Below are 21,670 nucleotides of genomic sequence, written 5' to 3' on the forward strand. Positions count from 1 at the left end.
AATTACAAGGGCCACTGGAACCAAACACCATCGCTTCTGTTTGTTTGTTTGTTTTTCATTACATTTTAAGAAGTTCAAGGCCATCCAGGATTGGATGTCTTTAAGACACAATAAAAGCGATTTTAAGGAGAAGGCCTATTTTGTCTATAGTGCCACATAAATCTGACTGTCATCAGGAAAGCAATGGTAGGAAATCCTATTCTTTCTCAAGATGGAACCCAGGGGCAGCAAATATAAAGAGAAAAGTAGGAGCCCTAAAAATGAACCCTGTGGAATCCCATAAGACAGTGGAAAAGAGCGGCATTCAATACTAACCAGGGTTATAGCTCTCTGCCAGGTAGGATCTAAACCAATCCAGAGTACTAACACTAATGTGCCCATGCGTTTCAAAGCACAAAATCACAGCTAGTTTAAATGTTTTGCTTTCAAATAGTGGGTAAAAAAATCTATTACATAAGAGCCATTGCTAATTGTGTTTCTACCAACTCAGTGTTAATTAGAGTGGTATAAAAAGTCGTCCTGAGGTTTGCACCAACAACTGTCAACTGTAGGTGTGTATTGTTTCATAGTATTTTTGTAGTAGGGAGCCCCCCCTGTAAGTCATCTGTAGAGGGTCTCCTTTCGGTTGAGGCGTTGTGAGACAAGGGGAAAGCATCTCCTTGTGCATTGTACCAGTAAATTTGAGAGAGTGGCGCAGCCGTAAATGAAACTTAAGTCAGCCTCAACTCAAATCTCTTTCACTTGTGGCTTTTTGGTCTCAAATTCAAGACAAAGTCTGTTGGTGATGTCAAATGTCGCTCAGTTACATTTGCTGTACACTCACTGCAGAGTCATAGGTTAGAGCAGACAATGCCTGACATTTCTTATAAAGGACATGATCGCATACAGTGGAAATTAAATTACAACCACACTTTTCCCAATGAACGGCTTGAACACCTAAATTCAAGTTCGCTCATTCAAGCTTTTAAAGTAATTTTTGGCAACTCCAGCAGTTTGTCCAGGTTTTATCCATTCCTACTTGAGGCTCCAACCAAAGCTGAAGTCAGGAAGAACTGGACTCCGGGGCTAGTTCCTTGTTTTCCCTCCATTGCAGGAATGAGTGGACACAGACTCAGGTTGTGCTGTTTCCCCATGGATGCACCTTCTTTATTTTTCATGTACACTAGATTTGTCACTTAGCTTTGATGGAATATAAAGTCATTAAGTAGGCAACACTGCGTGAGTCTCCTTAAGGGGCTGCGCGCACAGTAGACCACAGGGGAAAGCAGCTGTTGGAATGTCTTCTGGTTTTAGTTTGCATTGATCGATAGCGCCTACTTGAGGGAAGGAGCTGGAAGAGGTGCTGACCAAGATGTGGAGGGTCCAAGAGAATTTGGCCTGCCCTTGTCTTAGTTCTCAAGAGTGGGAAGGGTCATAATCCTTTCAGCAGTCCTAACAGACTGCGATGGGTGAACACAGGACTGATTCAATGACTGCTCTGATTGCGGTGTCATCGGCCTCATCTGTAACACTGTGTGTTACGGTGGGAGTATTCCGTTCAGAAATAGGAACATGTTGGAGTTTGGTTGTACAGGATTGTCTTGACCAAAATCAATGCATAAACGTCATCGGGTGTGAGGAAAAAAACAATTATGTCACATTGTTTTATGAACACAAGGTGAATCATATTTTATTCAAATCGCTAGCCACTCTGTGACCTTTGAATTGGTTCTGTGGAAAAGTGACTGTTTGTTTCTGCAGACGCCCACGAGACGCTGTTCATCTTACAGCACAGCTCCAGTGACTACTTTGACTGTGGCACGCTGAACAAAACAAGCTTGGCGTTCTTCTAACCGGCTGTCCACCTCGATTCCTTTTTATAGTTTATTTTAGTTGTGTTTATACAAATGTAATGAAACTTTCAAGGGTGGGGTTTTTTTGGTTTTTGAGTAAATGGGTTTAATTTAAGAGTCAACACTTGAAGATTTTTGTTTTTTCATATTGTCTACCAGATTCAAGTTATGCATTTTTGGAGTTCAATTTCATGTTATGTTCGTAGTTTTCGAAAGAGAAAACTGAACTCCAATGGTAGGTGTAAATGTGAGTGCGAATGGTTGTTTGTTTCTATGTGCCCTGCGATTGGCTGCCGACCAGTTCAGGGTGTACCCCACCTCTCGCCCAGAGGCAGCTGGGATAGGCTCCAGCACGCTCGCAACCCTAGTGAGGATAAGCGGTACGGAAAATTAATCAATGAATGAACTTCAAAGGCGCACACGAATAATGTAATTTGATTGTAAGAAGTAGTGGAGAAACGTTTTTTATTTAAGATGTGGAAGCTTTCTCTTTTAGCTGTAGAAAAGCTGTACTATTAGCAATATAGGGAAAAAGATGGTACTGGCATTATAAAATGATGTTGATCAATGATGTTTTGCAACCTGCACATTGTGCGAACACACTAGTTGAAACTATATGTAGAAACATGTATTTTGTATTGCAGACTATGTGTGAAAGAGGCCTGAGGGCCTGCAGAAAATTTGATGTGACTGATCGTTGCACACAAGATAACAAGGTAAAGCAAAGTGCGAGTGTGTGGTTGTGTTAACATGGGAAAGGAAGAGCCTCCCACGCCAACAGGATGACAAAAGCCATGGTGGCCACGCTCAAAAAGCACACGCGTGCACACACGTCACTGAACACAATGTAGTGAGTGGATGTTATTCGGCAAATGGCGATAACTGGACTACCTTCTGTTTGTTTTAATGTTGCACATTGTTACATGATGCGCTTTTTGTGGCCTTTAACGTCGTGTTTATAGTCGAGCTCTGGAACATTTTGCTTTTACTATTGTGATGACTCTATTAATCGCTCAATTTAATCACATATAAATAAGAGAATCAAATAAGATTTTGTTTTTAGATTTTACAGCGCAACTGAAATGAAAATTTGCAACACTAGAAAATTAATAGAGCACATCAAACATTTGAACAAATGCTTCTTTTAAGAAAAAAAATTGCATTTGTATTTAGTGTATTTTGTCTATCATGGGTGTACAATTTAATAATAATTTATAAGTGTATATAATTTCTGGTGTATAATGCGCATTTTCCCCCCAAAAAATGTCCAAAGTCAATGGTGCGCATTATAAATAGGTGTAAAAAAAACTGTCACATTTTATAAATGTATGCCGCCATCTAGAGGTTATGAAAAAGCTGTACACTTTCATTCCAACATGCCACCGCCACCTAGAGGTTATGAGAAAGGTGTACACTTTCATTCCAATATAACACCGCCACCTAGAGGTTGTGAAAAAGATGTAGCCTACACGTTCATTCTTATATGACGGGGGTACGTATGACTACATATATGTACAGTTGTGCTCATAAATTTACATACCCTGGCGGAATTTGTGAAATATTGTTGTTTTCTTTTTTTTTTGTGTTTAAATAATGACTGAACAACAGCCATCATTAATTTCTTTATGGTTATGTTTTGTTTGATGATAATGCTTTTCTTAAATGCTTGACAGTTTAATTTGAATCCCATTAAAATAAAATTAAATGTGTTTCGCCTGGCCCTTCATGTTTTTTTCAAAGAATTTTACCCATCTGACAAATTTTGCCAGGGTAATCAAACATATGAGCACAACTGTGTTTTCTCATTTACTAAATAAAAGTAGGGCTGTGAATTTTAAAATAACAGCAAGTAAATACAAAGTACATATTACGTGTTTAAATAAAGTGCTTAAGTTCAAAATAATGATTTGAAAAAAATACAGATATTACTTCATGTTTTGATCGTATATGTAGAAGCAAAATCATGCATTGTAAAAATGACTTATACAAAGGTAGAAGGGTTTTCAAGAATTTTGTGGTCAACTTTGGGGGTGCTTATTGTACATGGGTGTGCATTATACACGAGTGTACTTAGTGTAAAATAACTTACACTAATTACAATAATAGTTTTTTTTACATTTGTAATTGGAAATTTAGTTTAATTCATTGAATTCTACTGATATATACAAAAGATTATCTGTTTGTCTACTAATTTCAAGTAATTACATACAATTAGTGCTAAAATTATAATATAAAATGTGATTATTTAACATGGGTATTGTTGAACTGTATTTAACTGTACTGATCTATTTGAATTGAATAAATCTATTCCATTCAGATTAAGTGTTTTCATATTATAGTTTTTCATAACATTATTTTAATATAATAATTATCGTTATTTTTACCTATATATAATATAATTTATATTAGGGATTGGGGAGTACCGATAGCAGATATCGGTATCAGGCCGATACAGGCCTTATTTCAAGGTATCGGGTACTTGTGAAGGTTACCGATATCAGCCACCGATACAAAAGGCAAAAAAATCAGTCTGAAAAAAGTGGTCTCGAACATCGCTAATTTATAGTCGATTTGATGTATAATACATGCATACACACATACTTACGTTATATAGTTATTGCATTAAATGAAAATTATGTTTTTGTTTATTTATCCATTTGATTAATTTAAACAAGAAAAAGCTTAAACGTTTATATTAAGAATACCATATTATGAATATTATTATAGTCGATTACAAATGAGTTGCTTCTTCCCCCCCCCCCCCCCCCCCCCCATTATGTTTCATTGCTCCTTTGGCTTTGAGAAATGACACTGTTCTTCGGATAAGTTGAGGCATGCATGGGCTTGTTTTGCAGCAAATTTCTGAACATGACGTTAGCGCGAAAGGAGGCAAAACGAATGTGTGCTTCCCTCACCAGCAGATAGACAAGCCGGAGTCGTCAGCCCCGAACCAAACCAGTCGATCCGGCCTCGTCACTGACGTGTCGCCAAGCTTAAACATTAAAGAGGGTGCGGGAATAAGTCAAACGTATGCATGCATGCCAATATGACATGTGGCATTCGTAGTTGGCAAGGACAACGTAGGTCACTAAAGTTCACCTCGGTGATTGGTTGATAAAGGTCATGGGGTTGTGCTGCAATATCGTAAGCTCTCTGAACTTTTCAGGAAAAATATTACTAATGAGGGGAAAAGAGAAAACTCTACTTTCAGAATATGAAAAAACAAAAGGACAACCTGAATTTAAATAGTTCAGTAGTCGTATTTGGAAATTGGCCTAAAATTCCATGGAAACTTTATGAAAATAAAGTTGTTATTTTCTGAGTGTAAAGTTATAATTTATGGACATAAACTTGAACATATGCCATGACCGTATACCTCAATTAAAATGATGATAAACATTCACAGTTGTGGTCAGATAAGGATATATTTGAAAGAACAACATTGTAACTTCACGTCTTTCTTATTAAAAACAGTTGTGATATGTTTTTTACTGGTGCCCTTCTGTGTCATTTTATTAGGAAAAAGTTACTGGGGGGAAAAAAGTGCATTTTGCGAGAGGAAAAAAAACACACAACCTACTATGTGAAAAGAATTGTAATTTAAAAAAAAAAAACAATTTGTAAAGTTGAGAAAATGTACGGTAGTTTTTTTTTTTTTTTCTTTCTTTTTTTACATTTTCTTACTCATTTTGCCTTTTTTTTCCCCTTGTCAACGTGGCCCGAATACTCCTTTGTAGTACTTAATTGTCATTTTAAGTAGTGCGATTGAAAACAATGTCATATAATGTCATTTCAACAGTCAGTCAAGCATATGACACTTTTTCGAACATAACATTTAGCTTTTATTTTAACCCCTTTTAATGTGAAAAGATAAAGCATGAAATTTGAGTGTGTAAATATGAAAATGTGTGTGAAAAGTAGGCTTCCACCTCTAGTGTGGCATCCTGTTCTTTCCCCAGCAAGCATCGAATGACGCTCTCAACACGTGGAAAAAAACTGTTGCAAATAAGGAATTCTGTTACAGTAATAACATAGTAAAATAGAATGTATGTTTTTATAGAACACAGTACTGTAAAGTGCTATTTTTCTCATTAAAAACCATGTTACAAAAATGTTGGTATTTATCAGTGGTATGCAATTTCATTTCAATGATAATAGTTGATTTGTGTTTCAGAACAAAGGTACAACTACACTCATCTTTTCTTCTTTCTTTTCCGCAGTGAACGAGATCATCGGTCGAGACATGTCGCAGTTGCCCAGCGCCCGCGGCCCCACACGAACGACCCACGGCGCCCAGTCGTAGCTCACAGACCGGACGCAGACTTCAACTCCCACAATGCAACACACCCATCAGGACAGCTCAAAATACTGCATAACAAAATCAAGAGTGTCGATTTGTGTGATTTATTTTTATTTTTTTTACAAAATCACCCTTTTTTTGAAGCGATCAAAGCATTTGTAATCCCAGCAAGGAGTAGAAGAAGAAGAGGCTCAACATTCCGCAACTGTCAATCACCTGTAAATCTCTGGACATGAACGCGGTTGCTGTCATCACTTTTAACGTTTATAGAAATAGACTGCTGGGAATGCTGATAACTGCCTTACTATTATTATTATTATTATAGTGAACCCCGCTATTTCTGGGCAATAGGGAAGGTTGACACCAACCCAAAAAAGTAGTTTGTAAATACCCATAGATGCCACAAGATGGCAGGAAAGCACTTTTTTCTATGAGACAAAGCTATGTCCTGACAAAAGGAAACTCCTCCCCTCATTTCAACATAGTTGCTTGGCCACCAGATGTCGCCAAAGCAATATGTTTCCATTAGACATGCCTTGGCCTGAACACAAAAACAGCAAATATTTGTATTATTATTATTACTACTTGTGTAGCAGCATTGAATGGCAGCAAGGTGCCCTTTCCAAAAAAGTTAAAATCGTTAGACACCATTTTGTTCACAAGATACAAGATGGCTGCTCTTCTTCTCGGTGCAATAGATTTTCCCAGTGTGCCTTGTTTGCAACAAGACAAACTTTGTCCAAGTATTTTGTAATAAAAATATAGTCCACAAAATGTCATCCAACATCTGGATGTGAAGACGTCTTCCATGTCCTTTAAAAAAAAAAAAAAAAAAAATTAGAATTTTTTTTTTAGAGAATAACCACAGCAATAACACTCAAATTGGACTGTTTTCCCCCCTTCGGCCTTATGATGACGAGTCTATGCATTCACCTTAAGCCTAACAAGCCTTCACAACCCCGAAATATGAACCCTATAAAGCAGGAGTGGGTAACCTCTGGACCCACCGGAACAAATGATCCAGCTCCGCCTTGTCATATTTTTTTCTGAAATTTACTACGGCCCTCAGAGGATTTAATGAGAACTGAGGAAACCCACCCCTGATCTAGACCTGAAGACAGCCAAGGCCCACATTGTGTCTGTGTACGTGTGCATGTGTGTGTGTGAGGGGTGTTCATACCAAATCTAGACAAAAGTCCTATTTTCAAGTACATGTGTACTTAAAGCTATGCAAAGTACAGTAAATATGACAAAGGAGTTACTTTAACTTCACAGCAGTAGAATGAGAATTGTTTTTTTAGGATGCCTTAATTCGTTTTTTGTCAATGTGTGCTGTTCTATTTTTTTTTTTTTTTTTTTTAATGGGCAGGACAAAGCGTAGATTTTGTTGGTTGTTTTTAAAGCTTCAAAACAAATCAAGAAACTGCGTCATCTTCGGCCACAACCAAAGAGCGAACAATACAGCGTGTTCCCACTTGACAAAAAGAGACTGTACTCAACTCTATTTTTGATACTATTTTTTTCAAATGGATGTCATTAATTTAAATAAAAAAAAAAAAAAAAGGTTTGGGGGCATATACTGTATGAGTGTTGAACGATATATATATATATATATATATATACATATATATATATACATACATATATGTATATATATACATATACATACATACATATATATATATACATACATATATATATACATACATATATATATATATATATATATATACATATATATATATATATATATATATACATATATGACAAACAAAAAAACGACACGTATGAGATGACGTTGACAACCTTTGCAGCTTTTTTTCCTTTGTTACCCGTCTGTATATGACCTAATTTGTACAGAAATAATAAAAATAAAAAAAAATAAAAAAGGGAAATGCAGGTTTAGCTGATGTTTACCAAGCCTTGTATTGTCAACTGTTGTATATTTTGTATGTTAAAGGTTTTGTTTTTGTTTTTTTGCAATTTTTAAGACTGCAGTGCTTTTGGAACTTATTCAAAGGGAATAACTTGCCTCATGCTGTAGGTTTCCAAAGTAGTGACTATCAATAAAATGAAAAAAGAAAAAAAGTTAACCTTCCCCTTATATTTTTTCCCCCCACTGACTTTTTAATTACTTTTTAAACAATTTGATTGGCTGAGTGAGATCACATGGGAGGAGTAACAATGCATGTGATTGGTCTCTGTATTTCTTGTGTGCTGTAATGATCAGAAGAATATGAAGGATTTCAGGCTTAAATAGAGCCAATTAATAATAAAATGTAAAGTGAGTCATTAAAAAATCTGTTGAATAGGATTGATTTATTTTAGATTAGTTTTAATTGAGAGTTTCAATGGGACCTTTGATCCGTTAATTGTGAAATAATCACCAGGGTTAAACATCCATCCATTTTTTGAGCCGCTTCTCCTCACTAGGGTCGCGGGCGTGCTGGAGCCTATCCCAGCTGTCATCGGGCAGGAGGCGGGGTACACCCTGAACTGGTTGCCAGCCAATCGCAGGGCACATACAAACAAACGACCATTCGCACTCACAGTTTACTCACGGTAAAGACATACAGCTTTGTAAAAACCATGTGACTTGCACAATTTGCATGTTTGCCTTCAAATGCTGCAGATACAAATGCATAAATGATCCTAACTACTCAAAACCATTTCACATTTGTCTTTTTACATGCATAATAACGGTAAAGTAGTTGTTCTAACACTAACATAGTCATACATACCTCAGAAATAATACCATCTATTTTGCTGTCTGATATTGTGTGAATGCAAAATGGCTGCCACATCCTGGCACCTCAGATCACAGATCCCTCTGGTGTATTGCAACATAATGAGGCTCCCTCCAGTGGCATTAACGGTAAAGACAACTTGAGTGACAGGACCATTTGTAAAAGAACCATAAAAAAAGAAACTCTTAAGACACTGAGATGCATTTTGTGTTCATTTTCATGCAAATGTTAAACATTTGGAGAACAATCCTATATATACAAAAATGTAATAAGCAACTTCAGAAAATGTTTTGCAAATAAAGAAACACATTGAGCCATTAAATGTGTGAAAAATACTACTTTAGAACATTTTTTTTCCTTTGAAATTATTACCCTTGGAATGACAGCTGCCAATAATTGAAATTCTCATATCAGCAACATTGTCGTTCAAAATGATATTCATTGGGGTTACACTTATTGATGAAATTATACAAAAATGCTATATTGAGCTTTTTTTCCACAAAAAAAAAAGAAAAATCACACTAGAAAAACTGAACGTTCATACTACCCATCAATCCATTTATTTATTTATTTTTAAACCTCTTGTGCTCAGGGGGTCACTTGAAGCTGAGCCCATGCGACTTTGGACGAGATGCGGGATTCACCGTGGACTGGTCACCAGCCAATCGCTGAAATACTACCATAGGGTTGACAAATTTTGGCATTTATCCAAGTCTACAGGTTCTCATTGAAAAACCATTGCACTATATAGTAAGCACACACACACACACACACCAAATAATCAATAACATTTTTATTGTTAACATTCGTATTCACAATTCTAATTATATATAGCAACATAGTGGACATACAAAAAAAAAAAAGAAAAACATATTTCTCCTCAGCAATTGGAGGTTAAACAATAGAAGGGCCAGCCAGTGTTGCACTTTGGGTAATGCAGGCACTTTTTTTTTTTTTTTTTTTTTTTTTTAAGAGGGGAAAAAAAATACCCGTCAGTAGTTTTGGTTCAGAAAATCAAAAAGTTGCTTGCTTCCTGTGAAGGATAAAAAAAAAAAATAATTCAAGTGAAGGTCTGTCATCTTAAATGATTTCATTGGAGTTGTGAAGTCCGAATGGAACAAAAAAGTCACTTTATTTGTTAATCAACCAGACAACTGGAGGTGGGGTGCCCAATTACAGAGAATCGTGCTTTTAAAATTCCCTCCTCTTTCTACTAGAGTAGTTTTATGTCTTTTGGCTGCCACTCTGCTCAAGACTGCACAAAAGGACTCTAGCTTTGGACAAAATAATTATATCTAAAAAAAAAATAATAATAATTTTTTTAAAAGAAAGAAAGAAAAAGGTTCAAGTGCGGACAAATGCTTTGGTACGATGGAAGCAGCCATATACACGCGGTGGCCGGAAAGCGTTAGGAGTCAGTCAGTCAGTCGCAGAAGGCCAAGTGGATCCGTTGGCCGTAGAAAGCGTGACTGGAGCGCTCGGCCACCGCCCGGCGCGCCGCCTCCTCGCTGGGGAAGGTAACCAAGGCCTCGCCGCTGCACTGGCCGCTGAAGTTGTACAGGATGAGGACGGCGTCCGGCTGGAGCTGCGCGGCAACAAAAACAAACAAAAAAAACAAAAAAACAAAAAAAAACAAAAAAGACGACACGCTCAAGAGAAACGAAAAGAAAAAGTCAATGTGCCTTTGCGGTGGATTTTAAATGTACAAAACAGCAGGGGGGAGCCTGCACGCACATCTGAGGAGGACCAGAAGATCAGAGAGAGAGGGCAGAGAGAGGAAGAGGAGGAGAAGGGGGGAGAGAGAGACAGACAGAGAGAGAGAGAGAGAGAGAGAGAGAGAGAGAGAGAGAGAGAGAGAGAGAGAGAGAAAATGGTGATGGGAGGTTAAAAGAGGCCATTTGGATCCCAGAAGACTACTCGAAGCTCATGTTAATTTGTTTTAGCATGCTAGCTGCAGCTGCGAAATGGAGAAAAAGTGTTCAGGAAATCTAAAGCTGGAGAGGTGAGAGGCTTTTTTCCTTTCAGGATACAAAGTGCTGCGAGGTTGCTACAAGTTTGCATAGGAGTGCCGAGTCAGGACTAGCGTGTAGTCACCGGTACTTTTTTTTTTTTTTTTTTTTCCACCCAACTCAACTGCAAAGAGTACTATTAGCGGTAATGCGCTTAATAGGAGGACTTTATACAAAAATACTTTTATTTTATATTTAAAAAAAAATAAAAAATAAACTAAGGTATTGTATAAATTGTACAGCAGTGGTTCTCAAACGTTTTACAAAAGTAAAACCGCAAAAAATACTTCTCTCCAAGTACTACCATCAGGACCAACATTAAAATACAGTAGTGCAGTAGTAGTCCTAAGTGTTCCTCCAAAAAAAAAAAGAAAAAAACAAGGCAGGTTTTATTCCACAGAAGTAGCTACATTTAATATTGTAATATTATGCAGTTTGATATTTAACATTATGCTTACATGAAGGAAAATAACTGTACTTGAAGATTAAAGTTAAGTAAAAAAATGTGTTCTTCAAAATGTGTGTAAAAATTAAATACAAATGTATCTTACTTAAAAGTTAGACAACTTAAGTGTATTTATTATTTCTAGATTCTTTCACTTACCACTAGAGGGAGCTGAACCACACTGAGAAGAACTGCTGTACAGAATAGTTTTTTTTAACTCAACTGCAGTGTACTTAGCATCTATTAAAGGTAAGAGCTTTATCCTTTTGACAAATGAATGTTTAAGTGTTTAAATGTATTTATTTTATAACAAATTTAATAATCAAATATATAATAAAAACTATTTTTTGTACAATTAATTTCAGAGTACCAGGCATCAATTAGGGTTATGGTGGAGGCCCCAATTCATAGAAATAAAAATATAGTGTAAAAAAAAAAAGTGTATTTTTTTCTCACCACCAGAGAATGCCAGGCATCTAACCTGGACCCAAATTAATGACAATGTAATGTAATAAGTAAAATATATTTTTAAAAAGGTATGCGTCATGGTCGTCCGTGTATAAGTTTTTGATTGACGCTTTGTCTTCCTGCTGTCCCGCAAACAGAAGCAAAGGGTTTCAAGATGCATTCTTTCAAAAAACCAGCAAGGGACGCCACCGGTCTGCATTGCTTTCAAGGGAAGGCCTTTGCAGCTTCTCCTGTTCAGCAATTGACACTCAGCACTCCTCTAAAATGAAGCAAGAATTTACAGTAGTCGGGAAACATGCAGACCGACAAGCCGAGTCAGAGAGCACACGAGCGCCACGGCGCCGATCAAGCGAAGGAACGGGAGTCGTCGGTGGGGCGGGCCGGGAGGTTCCGGAGCCTCTTACCTTGGGGTGAGCCCCTACAGACAGAGCCATTCTTTGGGCTGAATCAGACTCCTGGCCTGTTCGCTCATCTGAACCATGCTGCCGTACTCCTCGGGGGTGTACTACACATAGCATGATAACCAACATGGTCAGCCTGCCAATGGCACATTTACACGCGCAAACACAGCTTACAAGGACGAGGTTTTTAAGAGGCCCTCAAACTGCCAGAGAAGGATCCAATTAAGCATACAAAGCAAGAGCAGTGGTACCTCAACTTGCAAGTGACCCGAGTTTTTCGAGATTTAAGGCAATGCTGCCTATTTTTTTTTATTGTATTTTTTTCATTTTATTTTTTTGTAGAGTCGTCAAGTAGTATAGAACAATAAAGTAGTAATGTAGAGTAGTAGTGAACAATTATTGGGAAAACTATTGAATAATTATTTCCACCAAAACTGCAAATTGCTTCCTTCAAGGTTTGTATTGCCCATTAATAGTTGAAGTTAGGTTAAAGAAAAATTACACTGTGTATTTAAAGCAAAGTAGATAACTTAAGTCTGCTATCTTAATGCTAACACACAATGTAAAACACTATAGACGGGCTAGTGAAACTAGCAATAATGTCGCACTACTTTTAACCCTTTAACAATGGATAATTGAACACAAATGGTGCATCAAAACACGTACAGACAATACAACCATACAGGCATATTTTCTTTATCCTCAACGAAAAACTATTACTACTCCAGATTACTAAATCTGTATTATACTGCACCCTGGTGGCAAAGCTACACACACCAGAAGGATCACAAAGCATGAAATCATCATACACAAATCTGTTTAATAATTAAAGCACTTATTATTACTGTATTTTTTATAGATTACAATACTGTAGAATGCTATTTTTATTATTAAAAAACATGCTACAAAAATGTTCGTTAATGCTATTTCTGGGGCTTCATACGCAATATTCACCAGCCGCTTGCAACTACGTCAAGTAAACAAATGACACCCCATTGATTGTGGTCTGCCATATTGAAGCACAGGATGTCAATATGTTTAGGGGTAATGCGCACCCATGTAACAGTCAGCGGTTTTAAAAAAGTAATTGACATGCTAACTTTGTTAAGATTATTTTCTTACAGCAACCCATTCGGGTAGAAAACTAGCTAGGCTAGGTTTCGACCAGCAGGGTTAGGCAAACATTTGTGCTCAAGGGCCACATTTTATTTATTTATTTATTTATTTATTTATTTTTTAAATGGACAGATGGGCAAGGTCATTTGAAAATGAGTTTTTTTTTTTATATGTAAATACTTTTTCAATAAAAGTATTTTTCATGGTTCAATTTATTCTAATCACATTAAATACAAATTACTACATGTAATTTTTCTATTTTACAATTTTTGTATTCTTAAAATGAATAAATTACAGGATTAATAAAATAGTGTTATATGTAGAGTGATTGTAAAATGTTTCTATTATTATTTTTTTAATTTACAATAAATGATCAATGATGATAATCTGTAGTTCAAAACGGCCAAAATAACTTTTGTCATATTTAGTTGGAAACAGTGAAATTGTACGCTTTAAAAAAAAAATGAATCAATAAATAATGCCCATCCATAGTAGGTGATAGAAGCCAAGTCAAGCCTCACACATGGTTCAAAATGAGAAGCTCCAAAAAAAGAATACAAATAAAAATAAAAAAACACCTAAAATCCAGCCAGCCAGTCAAACTTCACAGAGCTCCACCTCATTCGGCCTGGCAGCAAAGGATTATGGGAAGCAAACAAGGACTTGAAATGCCGAGTACAGTGTTGCGGCCACTGTTTACGCCAATCTCTCAGCATCAACGTGAAATCATCCATTCATCCATCCATTTTCCGAACCGCTTATCCTCAAACCTCACATCTCTTCAATGCACCTACATGTGGTACTGACCTGGTATCCCTGGAAAAAGCTGAGGATGTCCTTGACCCCCGTGTTGTAGGGAAGGCCTTGCATCCGCACCAGAGCTCCAGGTTGGGGCAGCACCGGGGAGGAGGCGGCTGCCGCCACTGCGGCGGCATGGTGAGGCTGGGCTGCCACTACCGATGGGGGGGCAGTGAAATAGCTCACTGTGGAGGGGGACACTGGGGGGCTGCGGAAGGAAGCAGACAGGTGATTAGTTTGAAGTTTGTTTTTATTTAAATGGTTGTGGTTAGAGCGATGGGCCAAATTATCCAACGTGGAATTTTGGCCACCGAGCGCTCAGATTAAGAAATCTACAGCCCATTTCACACTGCCATAAGCCTTTATTTGTCGGTGTCACTGTTCTGTATAAACAACACAGGATTTTTCCACCTTCGGGGTTAGCATCAGTACTGTAAGAAAGGTGGTACAACAGCTGGATACTATGTCACTGTAAAAAAGGTGCACACAGTTGTGTCAATTTCCCTTGTGGAGGATTGTCTATTACGATGCGGCAATTTTGGAGAAGCTATATGTTTTGTAGTCAAGTGATTCCCAACCACTGTGGTGTGGCAAATTAGTGTGCCATGGGTGATTATCCAATTTCATTTAATTGGTCCAAAAATTAAGATCTCTGTGTGCCTTTCTTCAATTCCTGCAAGTATACGAGCTTTGTGTTCAACTCAGTGTGGCCACATTTCACATAGAGCAGTAACATTTATTTGTAAATTGTAAATAAGTAAATTGAGATCATTATTACCTCAGTGTATACTTTCTGATATTTATTTGGTGGTTGGCCGGGAGATTTTTTTCATACTGTATATATCTATTAATAATTTCATTTCAGGGGTGTAATTGCATAATCTATTGAACAGAGGATGTAGGTGGTTTAAGCAGAGCTGGCCAGCATCCTGAGATGATTTATGCTAAATCCTTTTTATAAAAAAAAAAAAAGAAAATGACGAGCTATTCTTTTAGGAAGGTAACTATATGCGCCCTCAATTCGGGATGGGAAATACTGGACTTTAGTCAGCAAAAATGTGTACTACTGGGCAGCAACCGGCAGAGTGTGTAGTTGTATAGTATCTCATTTACTGGCTAAAGAAGCGGTGACTGTACAAGAACAGAAATCCTAGAACGTGGTAACATTTTTGTTTGAATTTATTTATTTTTTTTAGATATGGCATGTTTGTGGGAAAAGAAACACTTTTAGTGATATAAAATTACTAAAAACAAGACTTACTCTATTCAAATTAATGCTATTTAAAAGATTAACCTGTTACCTGACCATTAGTTTTGTCATCGTTCATCAAGAAAATGGAGCCAAAATCAAGGAAACGCGTGATGTGCATACCTGGGATAGTAAGCTGTGTAGTTCATGTTCATGTAGAGGTGAGGCTGAGGGGAATAGTACGCCAAGGCGGGGCTGTGTGTGGCCTGATGAGGTCTGGGAGCGGCCAGCAGGGGGGGCTGGTAGAGGGCGGCTTCGGACAAGATGGCAGGTTGGGTGGGGAAAGCATAAGCTGTAGGGGGAGATAAACCTAAAAGAGGGACAAACGGCCATTATAGAGCACATTTAACAGCCAGAAATTTTACAGTGTATTTTAAACATTTTAGTGAGAAACTTGATGAATGATTATTTAGTTTCACCTTCAAAATGGCAACTTGAATCACTTTGCTCATGTCAGGTATTCCATTTACAAAGCTGACTGTGTCCTTCAGGCTGTCATTGTCACAATATAAACAAAGCTAAATGTCAGCATGGACATATTTACATACAAACAGCCTCTATCGAGCGTGAGGCTGTGGGCATCCAAGCAGGGACCAGTGTGAAATGATGCCAAAAACCCTTTAGGAGAGAGCTATAGAGAGGGAGGGGGGGGGGGGGGGGGAAATCATAGCTACCAATCTAATCTCTAAAAAGGAAGGAGCAAAGGGCAGTTTCCTTTTGTGCAGTCAAAACTGGCATCCTCTCTTAAAACTCACCCATTCTGACAGTTGCAAAAAAAAATGCACACAAAATCATAAATCTACTGTAAAGCAGACCGAAACCCTGCATTAAAAGTTTGAATTTCTCTGTACTCAGTCAGTAGACTTCACTTACAGGGGAGTTTGCAAGGGGGTGGCGAAAGGCCGCTGCGGTTCAAGGTTCCTCCCATCAGCACAATGCTCATCTCCTCCGTGGAGCACTGGAACACCTCCACGTAGCGGTCCTTCATTGTCTTCTTGTGGCACTTCTGGGACACCAGGAAGGCCTTCTCTGAGGACTTCATCTGGATGAAGGCGTCACCTGAGGGTCGGCCCTGAAAAAGAAAATCAATCAGTTTTTTCATGACGCTTTGGACGTGTGAGCCTGAGGTCTAGCCGTGGACTCACTTGCTGGTTGAGGACCATGTGCACTCCGTGGGGTTTGATGTCTGCGGTGTGCTCGCCCATGAACTCCAGGATGTCTTCGATGCCAGCCGTGTAAGGCAGGCCACGGAGGCGGACGCAGTCGCGAGTGCTGCTGGCCGTCGGGAGGAAGGGCGGCGTGGCGAGGACGGGGACGATGGATGAGGCGGGCAGTGTGGATATCAGAGGAGTGGACAGGTAGCGAGTCAGCACCTACCAAGCGCAATAGTAAAGAACCAAAGTCAATCAGCGTGAGGAAGCCCAATTGGGGTGCCGTTGCTACCTGGCCGGTTGGTTGGAAAAACAGCCCTTTGACAATAAAAGTAAATTTGCTTAGTGTGGTTAGCGTAACGAGAATCAGGTCTCATTTCTCCAATTTTTTTATGTGTCAGACTTTTTGTTCCATGTGTGCTTAAAAGGTGAATTTACTGACAATAACCAACAGGGTCAATAAAAACTGACCCTTATAACATGGTCTTAGATGGTACAAGTGTCCCTAATGTTGCGATCAGTGAATATACAGTACAAAGGCATCCGTTTTCTATAGCGCTCATTTTCATTAGGATAACAGCGGGTGAGCTGGAGCCCAGCTAGTTTGAGCAAAAGGCGGGGTACACCCTGGACTGGTTACCAGCCAATATCAATCCATATATAGAGAAACTATTCACACACACGTTCACACCTGCGGACAATTTAGTCTTCAGTGGACCTAACATTCATGTTTTTGGAATGTGGGAGGAAGACAGAGTGCCTGCAGAAAACCCACACAAGCATGAGGAGAACAATCTCCACACAGAAAGGAAAGTGCATGCATTCAAATCCCCAACCTAAGAACTTTGAGGCAGACATGCTAACCACTGCTGAATATACAGTACAGCGGTACTTTGACTTACAAGTTTCATTACTGTCATTCCATGACCAAGCTCGTAACTCAGTTTACTCATTAAATCAGTATACTCCATCGAAATTAAATTGAAATTCCATTAATCCGTTTCAGCCCTCAAAAAACATTTTTTGTTACATGTTCCTCAGAAAAAAAGCACTGATTGTATAAAAACACAAAACCAGAATGGTAAAAAAAAAAAATATGAATTTGTGCTACGAGCGTAATTACTGTACATTGGGACAAGGCAGAAGTCACATCAACAACTGTGCGCCTGAGCCATTGATTTCAAAGGGGACGTGGCCCAGTGAGTGACGTCAGGAATATGACAGGTTAGTGTCTGTGAGCGGTTGGATACAAGTTTTGGCTAATGCCTGGATTAGACTATAAGACAAATGTGGTCTTTCATGATATCATTATGTCAGAGTACCGCCATAAAATCTTGCCGTATCTCGCTCAGACAGTGGCAAGATTACACGACGTGTTCTGATACCACCGTATTCAGTCTTTTATGATCACTGGGCTTTATCTTGTCAAATCAAACACTGTTGGGGAGGTGTGACCAGAAAATGTGTCACCCCTTCACCATGGCGACAAGAAGTTGTCAAACAATGGATCGCTGCAACAATTTTAGGGAAAAAAAGAAAACGTTTTGTCGTTCTTGACAAAATATGTCGGGCCCAATCTGGGAAATCGCCCACGATACCTAATGGGGCTAATATTGGGGCTAAAATTCTGTAGTCTGATCTAGGCATTACTGGAGCCGCTTGTGAGTGTTTTCATTTTGTATTTGTGTGTTTGACAGTTTGTAGCATCCAATAAAGAGCTGACTGGTGAAAGACTCTCCTTTGTTAGTCGCCACTACATTTAAACAGCGACATATATCTAACCTAGAGACCAAGCGACGACTAATAAATTGCAGCACACCTAAATCAAGGTACCACTGAACATTGGATTACTTTTAAAAAAAATTTTGATTCGTCTGATGAGGACTCAATGATGGTGGTCATGGTTAGAATGTACCAACTGACCTGTTGCACCTCAGCCGCAGTGCTGCGAAAGAGCTCAATGTAGCGCTTGCCCAGGATCTGCCTGTGCTTCTTCATCGCATTCTGGGCGTAATCGTCGCAGGAGAAAAGCACAAAAGCATCACCGGTGGGTCGCCCGTCGGGGTATTTCACAAAAAGCAGCCCCTCGGCTCCATCTGTGACGGGGCTCTCGGGACCAAGGAAGTCCAGGACCTCCTGTGGTGTGGCAGTGAACGGCAGACCCCGCATGCGGACGATCACCTGGTTCTCTTTGGACAGGAACTGTGTCACCTCATTAGATGTGCCTGGTGGCAGAGGAGCACAAAAATGGAGAAACACTTGGTTATAAAATTCAGCATCTGAATGAGTGATTATAATGCCTCTTTTCCACTTCATTTGGTATTTAGTTTTCTACTTCAAAACTAGCAACACCACAACAGTTGCGAGGACACCATACCATACCATACATGTACGTCAAGGGGACTTTTTAAGGACGCTAAAGCAGCAGGAAAACAGACCGCTACAGCAAAGTCCAGACTGGAGTAAAATAGTGCAGTATCCAGAGCTAAGATACAGCAACAAGTTTAGCCAAGGTTCTCATGCGTGTTCCTTTCTGCCATTTCTAGCTGCGTGTCCTCAAATTTTATAATGTGGTGGTGATGCATTACATGACCAACATGGAGTTGATTCCCAACCACGGTGCCATAGCATATTGGTGTACTGAGGGAAGTTATTCAAAGTCAATTAATTGGTCCAAAAAAAAATATTTATGTACTACAACTAATGCACAGTGGACCTCCGCATATTTGCGGTTCTGCATTCGTGAATTCACCTATTTGCAAATTTTTGGGGAGAACTAATCCCCCTTTATTTGTGAAAATCTCTGTTTGGTTTGGTATACGCTGGCTGATATCTTGTATAATTAGGTTAAATGAGGTAGTCAGACATTTGAAATGATTGTGACAGTGAGGTTAAACAGGTGAGATTCTGGCTCCAAGAAAGGAGACATTACTAGTGCCAACATGCTTCTTATTTATTAACAACATGCTTGGTGTTCAACTATACAGAACGAGATCTCACACAGAAAAAGAAAGTAAATTGAGTCGAGATCATCATTATTATATATACACTTTTTTGTGATTTTTATAATGTAAAATGTCTGCCTTGGCTCAGTAAAGGTTGGGAAACACTGCACGGCATAAAGTCGGCTAAAGAGTGCCCAAAAAAGACAAGAATTATTTTTTTTTTTTAAATAAATAAAAAAGTGGCGGCACGGTGGCCGACTGGTTAGAGCGTCAGCCTCACAGTTCTGAGGACCCGGGTTCAATCCCCGGCCCCGCCTGTGTGGAGTTTGCATGTTCTCACCGTGCCTGCGTGGGTTTTCTCCGGGCACTCCGGTTTCCTCCCACATCCCAAAAACATGCATTGATTGGAGACTCTAAATTGCCCGTAGGCATGACTGTGAGTGCGAATGGTTGTTTGTTTCTATGTGCCCTGCGATTGGCTGGCAACCAGTTCAGGGTGTACCCCGCCTCCTGCACGAAGACAGCTGGGATAGGCTCCAGCACGCCCGCGACCCTAGTGAGGAGAAGCGGCACAGAAAATGGATGGATGGATAAATAAAAAAGTACTGCTCACTGGAAAAGGAGGATTAACACAAAACTGACAAAATGCAGTTAAGCGCAGACCACAGCTAGTGCTAAACATCTGGTAATGTCCATCTGACCCGATATTAAAAACAAAAGAAACGAAGAAAATTAAATAGTGGAATATGTAATTCTGATTGTTTAGGTGAGATTTCCAAGTGTATCACTTTCCATTCCCCTTCATAAATGGTCTGGTCTGCTTGAACTATTTACTTAAAGGCCAATGTGTGTTAATCTACATCGATCTGAGCTCATTCTGATTAAAGTCCACCGTGAGTTTGGTTGTGAGCGCTCTCTGTTGTGTTAATGCTGCTCCATGCACCTGAGGCCCTCGGCCCCGGCATTGTCTCTTCACACCCCCTTTGTATCAGCACGGAACTGCACTTTGGAGCGGTCGTCAGCCTGGCCCCCCTTAGGGGAGTGTGGACTTTGAGATTTAGCTGAACAGGTGAGGGTACAATTTCTCTCCTACTTGTCTGTGAGGGGTGGGCTAGAGGGACAGAGAGGTGCAGAAGGGAGGATACTGGGGGGCGGGGGATTCAGCTCCTCACAAAGCATCTTTTATGAGTCCAAGATAAGCTGTTGGAGATCACTGGGATGACGCAGGCATACAGGAAACAGGAGAGAGCAAAATAAAACAACCTTCTTTTACAGCCATTAAGAAAGTTAGTCTTTTAGAGGCGTGTGTGGGAGGGCCTTGTTTTCTCATAGTAAAAAAAAAATAAAAATTACAAATTTACAGGCCACTGCACCAAAACAAAAACCTTTTCACAATGACTCATGCACGTAGTGTGAAAGGGAGAACATTTTAAATCTGACCTCCAGCAATCTTGAGGAATTCTTCTCCTGTGGCCTTATAGACCTGTAAAGACAAGGAAAGTGGTTTAGGCCTTAAACTTAAAAGACTGAACATTATCAGGATAAATAGATGGTTTATCATAATTCTTAGACAAAACGTATGCAGCGTGCATTGCTTTCACTTGGTATCCCTCAAGGGGGAGAACATCTCTGCGGTACCTCGCAGAATCTATATTACACCACAAATCGCAACAGGCAGAGTAAGCACAAAAGAACTCCAACTAGGTTGAGGAGGAAAGCTTTTGCTGGTGGCATCACATCTCCTCACAAATAGGCATGGGTCAGTTACCGGTTTGATGTATACCATGGTTTTAAAACCGCTAAAACGTTTGATTACCGGTATATGTTTTTAGTTTAATCTTCAAAGAGAGTCCAAGCCACGTCCAGCGTGCAGCAATTGTGTTATGATGAATCGCACTTGAGTTCTAAACAGTAGTGATGTGTCAGTCGCGAAGGAAATGGCTCTAACATCCGGATCTTTGACGTGAACGATGACAGCCGGCTTGTGACTGGGTGCCGCTTTCATCGTTCCCTTAAGACAGACTCTGCACGTGATTGGTCAATGTGTGGCGCCGTCTCTCTCTCGCTCTCTCTCGCTCTGTCCGATTGCGCCGAGCAGAGATGGGGAGGGGTGGGAGCACACCCAGCAGCACACAGACAGAGGAAGGACGACGAGTGAGAAACCGAGAAATGGCCATAAGAGAAAACACAAACGTGCTGGTAAGGAATA

The 21,670-nt window shown here is 39.4% G+C and overlaps 2 protein-coding genes across 10 annotated transcripts in view; one reads left to right on the forward strand and one right to left on the reverse strand.

Annotated features, from left to right (window-relative positions):
* nfatc3a (nuclear factor of activated T cells 3a) overlaps positions 1–6,230 on the forward strand; it is a 77,825-nt gene extending 71,595 nt beyond the window's left edge. The window contains exons 10-11 of one of the 3 annotated variants that reach the window (XR_009787430.1): positions 2,477–2,548; positions 6,053–6,230. Coding sequence is in view for 2 of the 3 variants with exons in the window: in XM_061765771.1 (XP_061621755.1) it covers positions 1,741–1,832 (92 nt within the window). In the remaining variant the exon portion in view is untranslated. The other 2 variants (XM_061765771.1, XM_061765772.1) reach the window with 2 other exon arrangements.
* The window catches only part of esrp2 (epithelial splicing regulatory protein 2), a 37,795-nt gene continuing 22,347 nt past the window's right edge, over positions 6,223–21,670 (reverse strand). For 5 of the 7 annotated variants that reach the window (XM_061765773.1, XM_061765777.1, XM_061765775.1 and 2 more), the window contains 7 exons: positions 20,902–20,944; positions 18,440–18,741; positions 16,511–16,738; positions 16,239–16,437; positions 15,489–15,675; positions 14,126–14,324; positions 6,223–6,945 (listed from right to left, as the gene is read on the reverse strand). In XM_061765773.1, the coding sequence (XP_061621757.1) occupies positions 6,658–6,945; positions 14,126–14,324; positions 15,489–15,675; positions 16,239–16,437; positions 16,511–16,738; positions 18,440–18,741; positions 20,902–20,944 (1,446 nt within the window). In that variant the 3' untranslated portion in view covers positions 6,223–6,657. Of the gene's footprint in view, positions 6,946–9,657; positions 10,465–12,205; positions 12,307–14,125; positions 14,325–15,488; positions 15,676–16,238; positions 16,438–16,510; positions 16,739–18,439; positions 18,742–20,901; positions 20,945–21,670 lie in introns of those variants that run through there. The other 2 variants (XM_061765778.1, XM_061765776.1) reach the window with 2 other exon arrangements.

The sequence above is a fragment of the Phyllopteryx taeniolatus genome, chromosome 2 (genome assembly GCF_024500385.1).
Source record: "Phyllopteryx taeniolatus isolate TA_2022b chromosome 2, UOR_Ptae_1.2, whole genome shotgun sequence".
Lineage (NCBI taxonomy): Eukaryota > Metazoa > Chordata > Actinopteri > Syngnathiformes > Syngnathidae > Phyllopteryx > Phyllopteryx taeniolatus.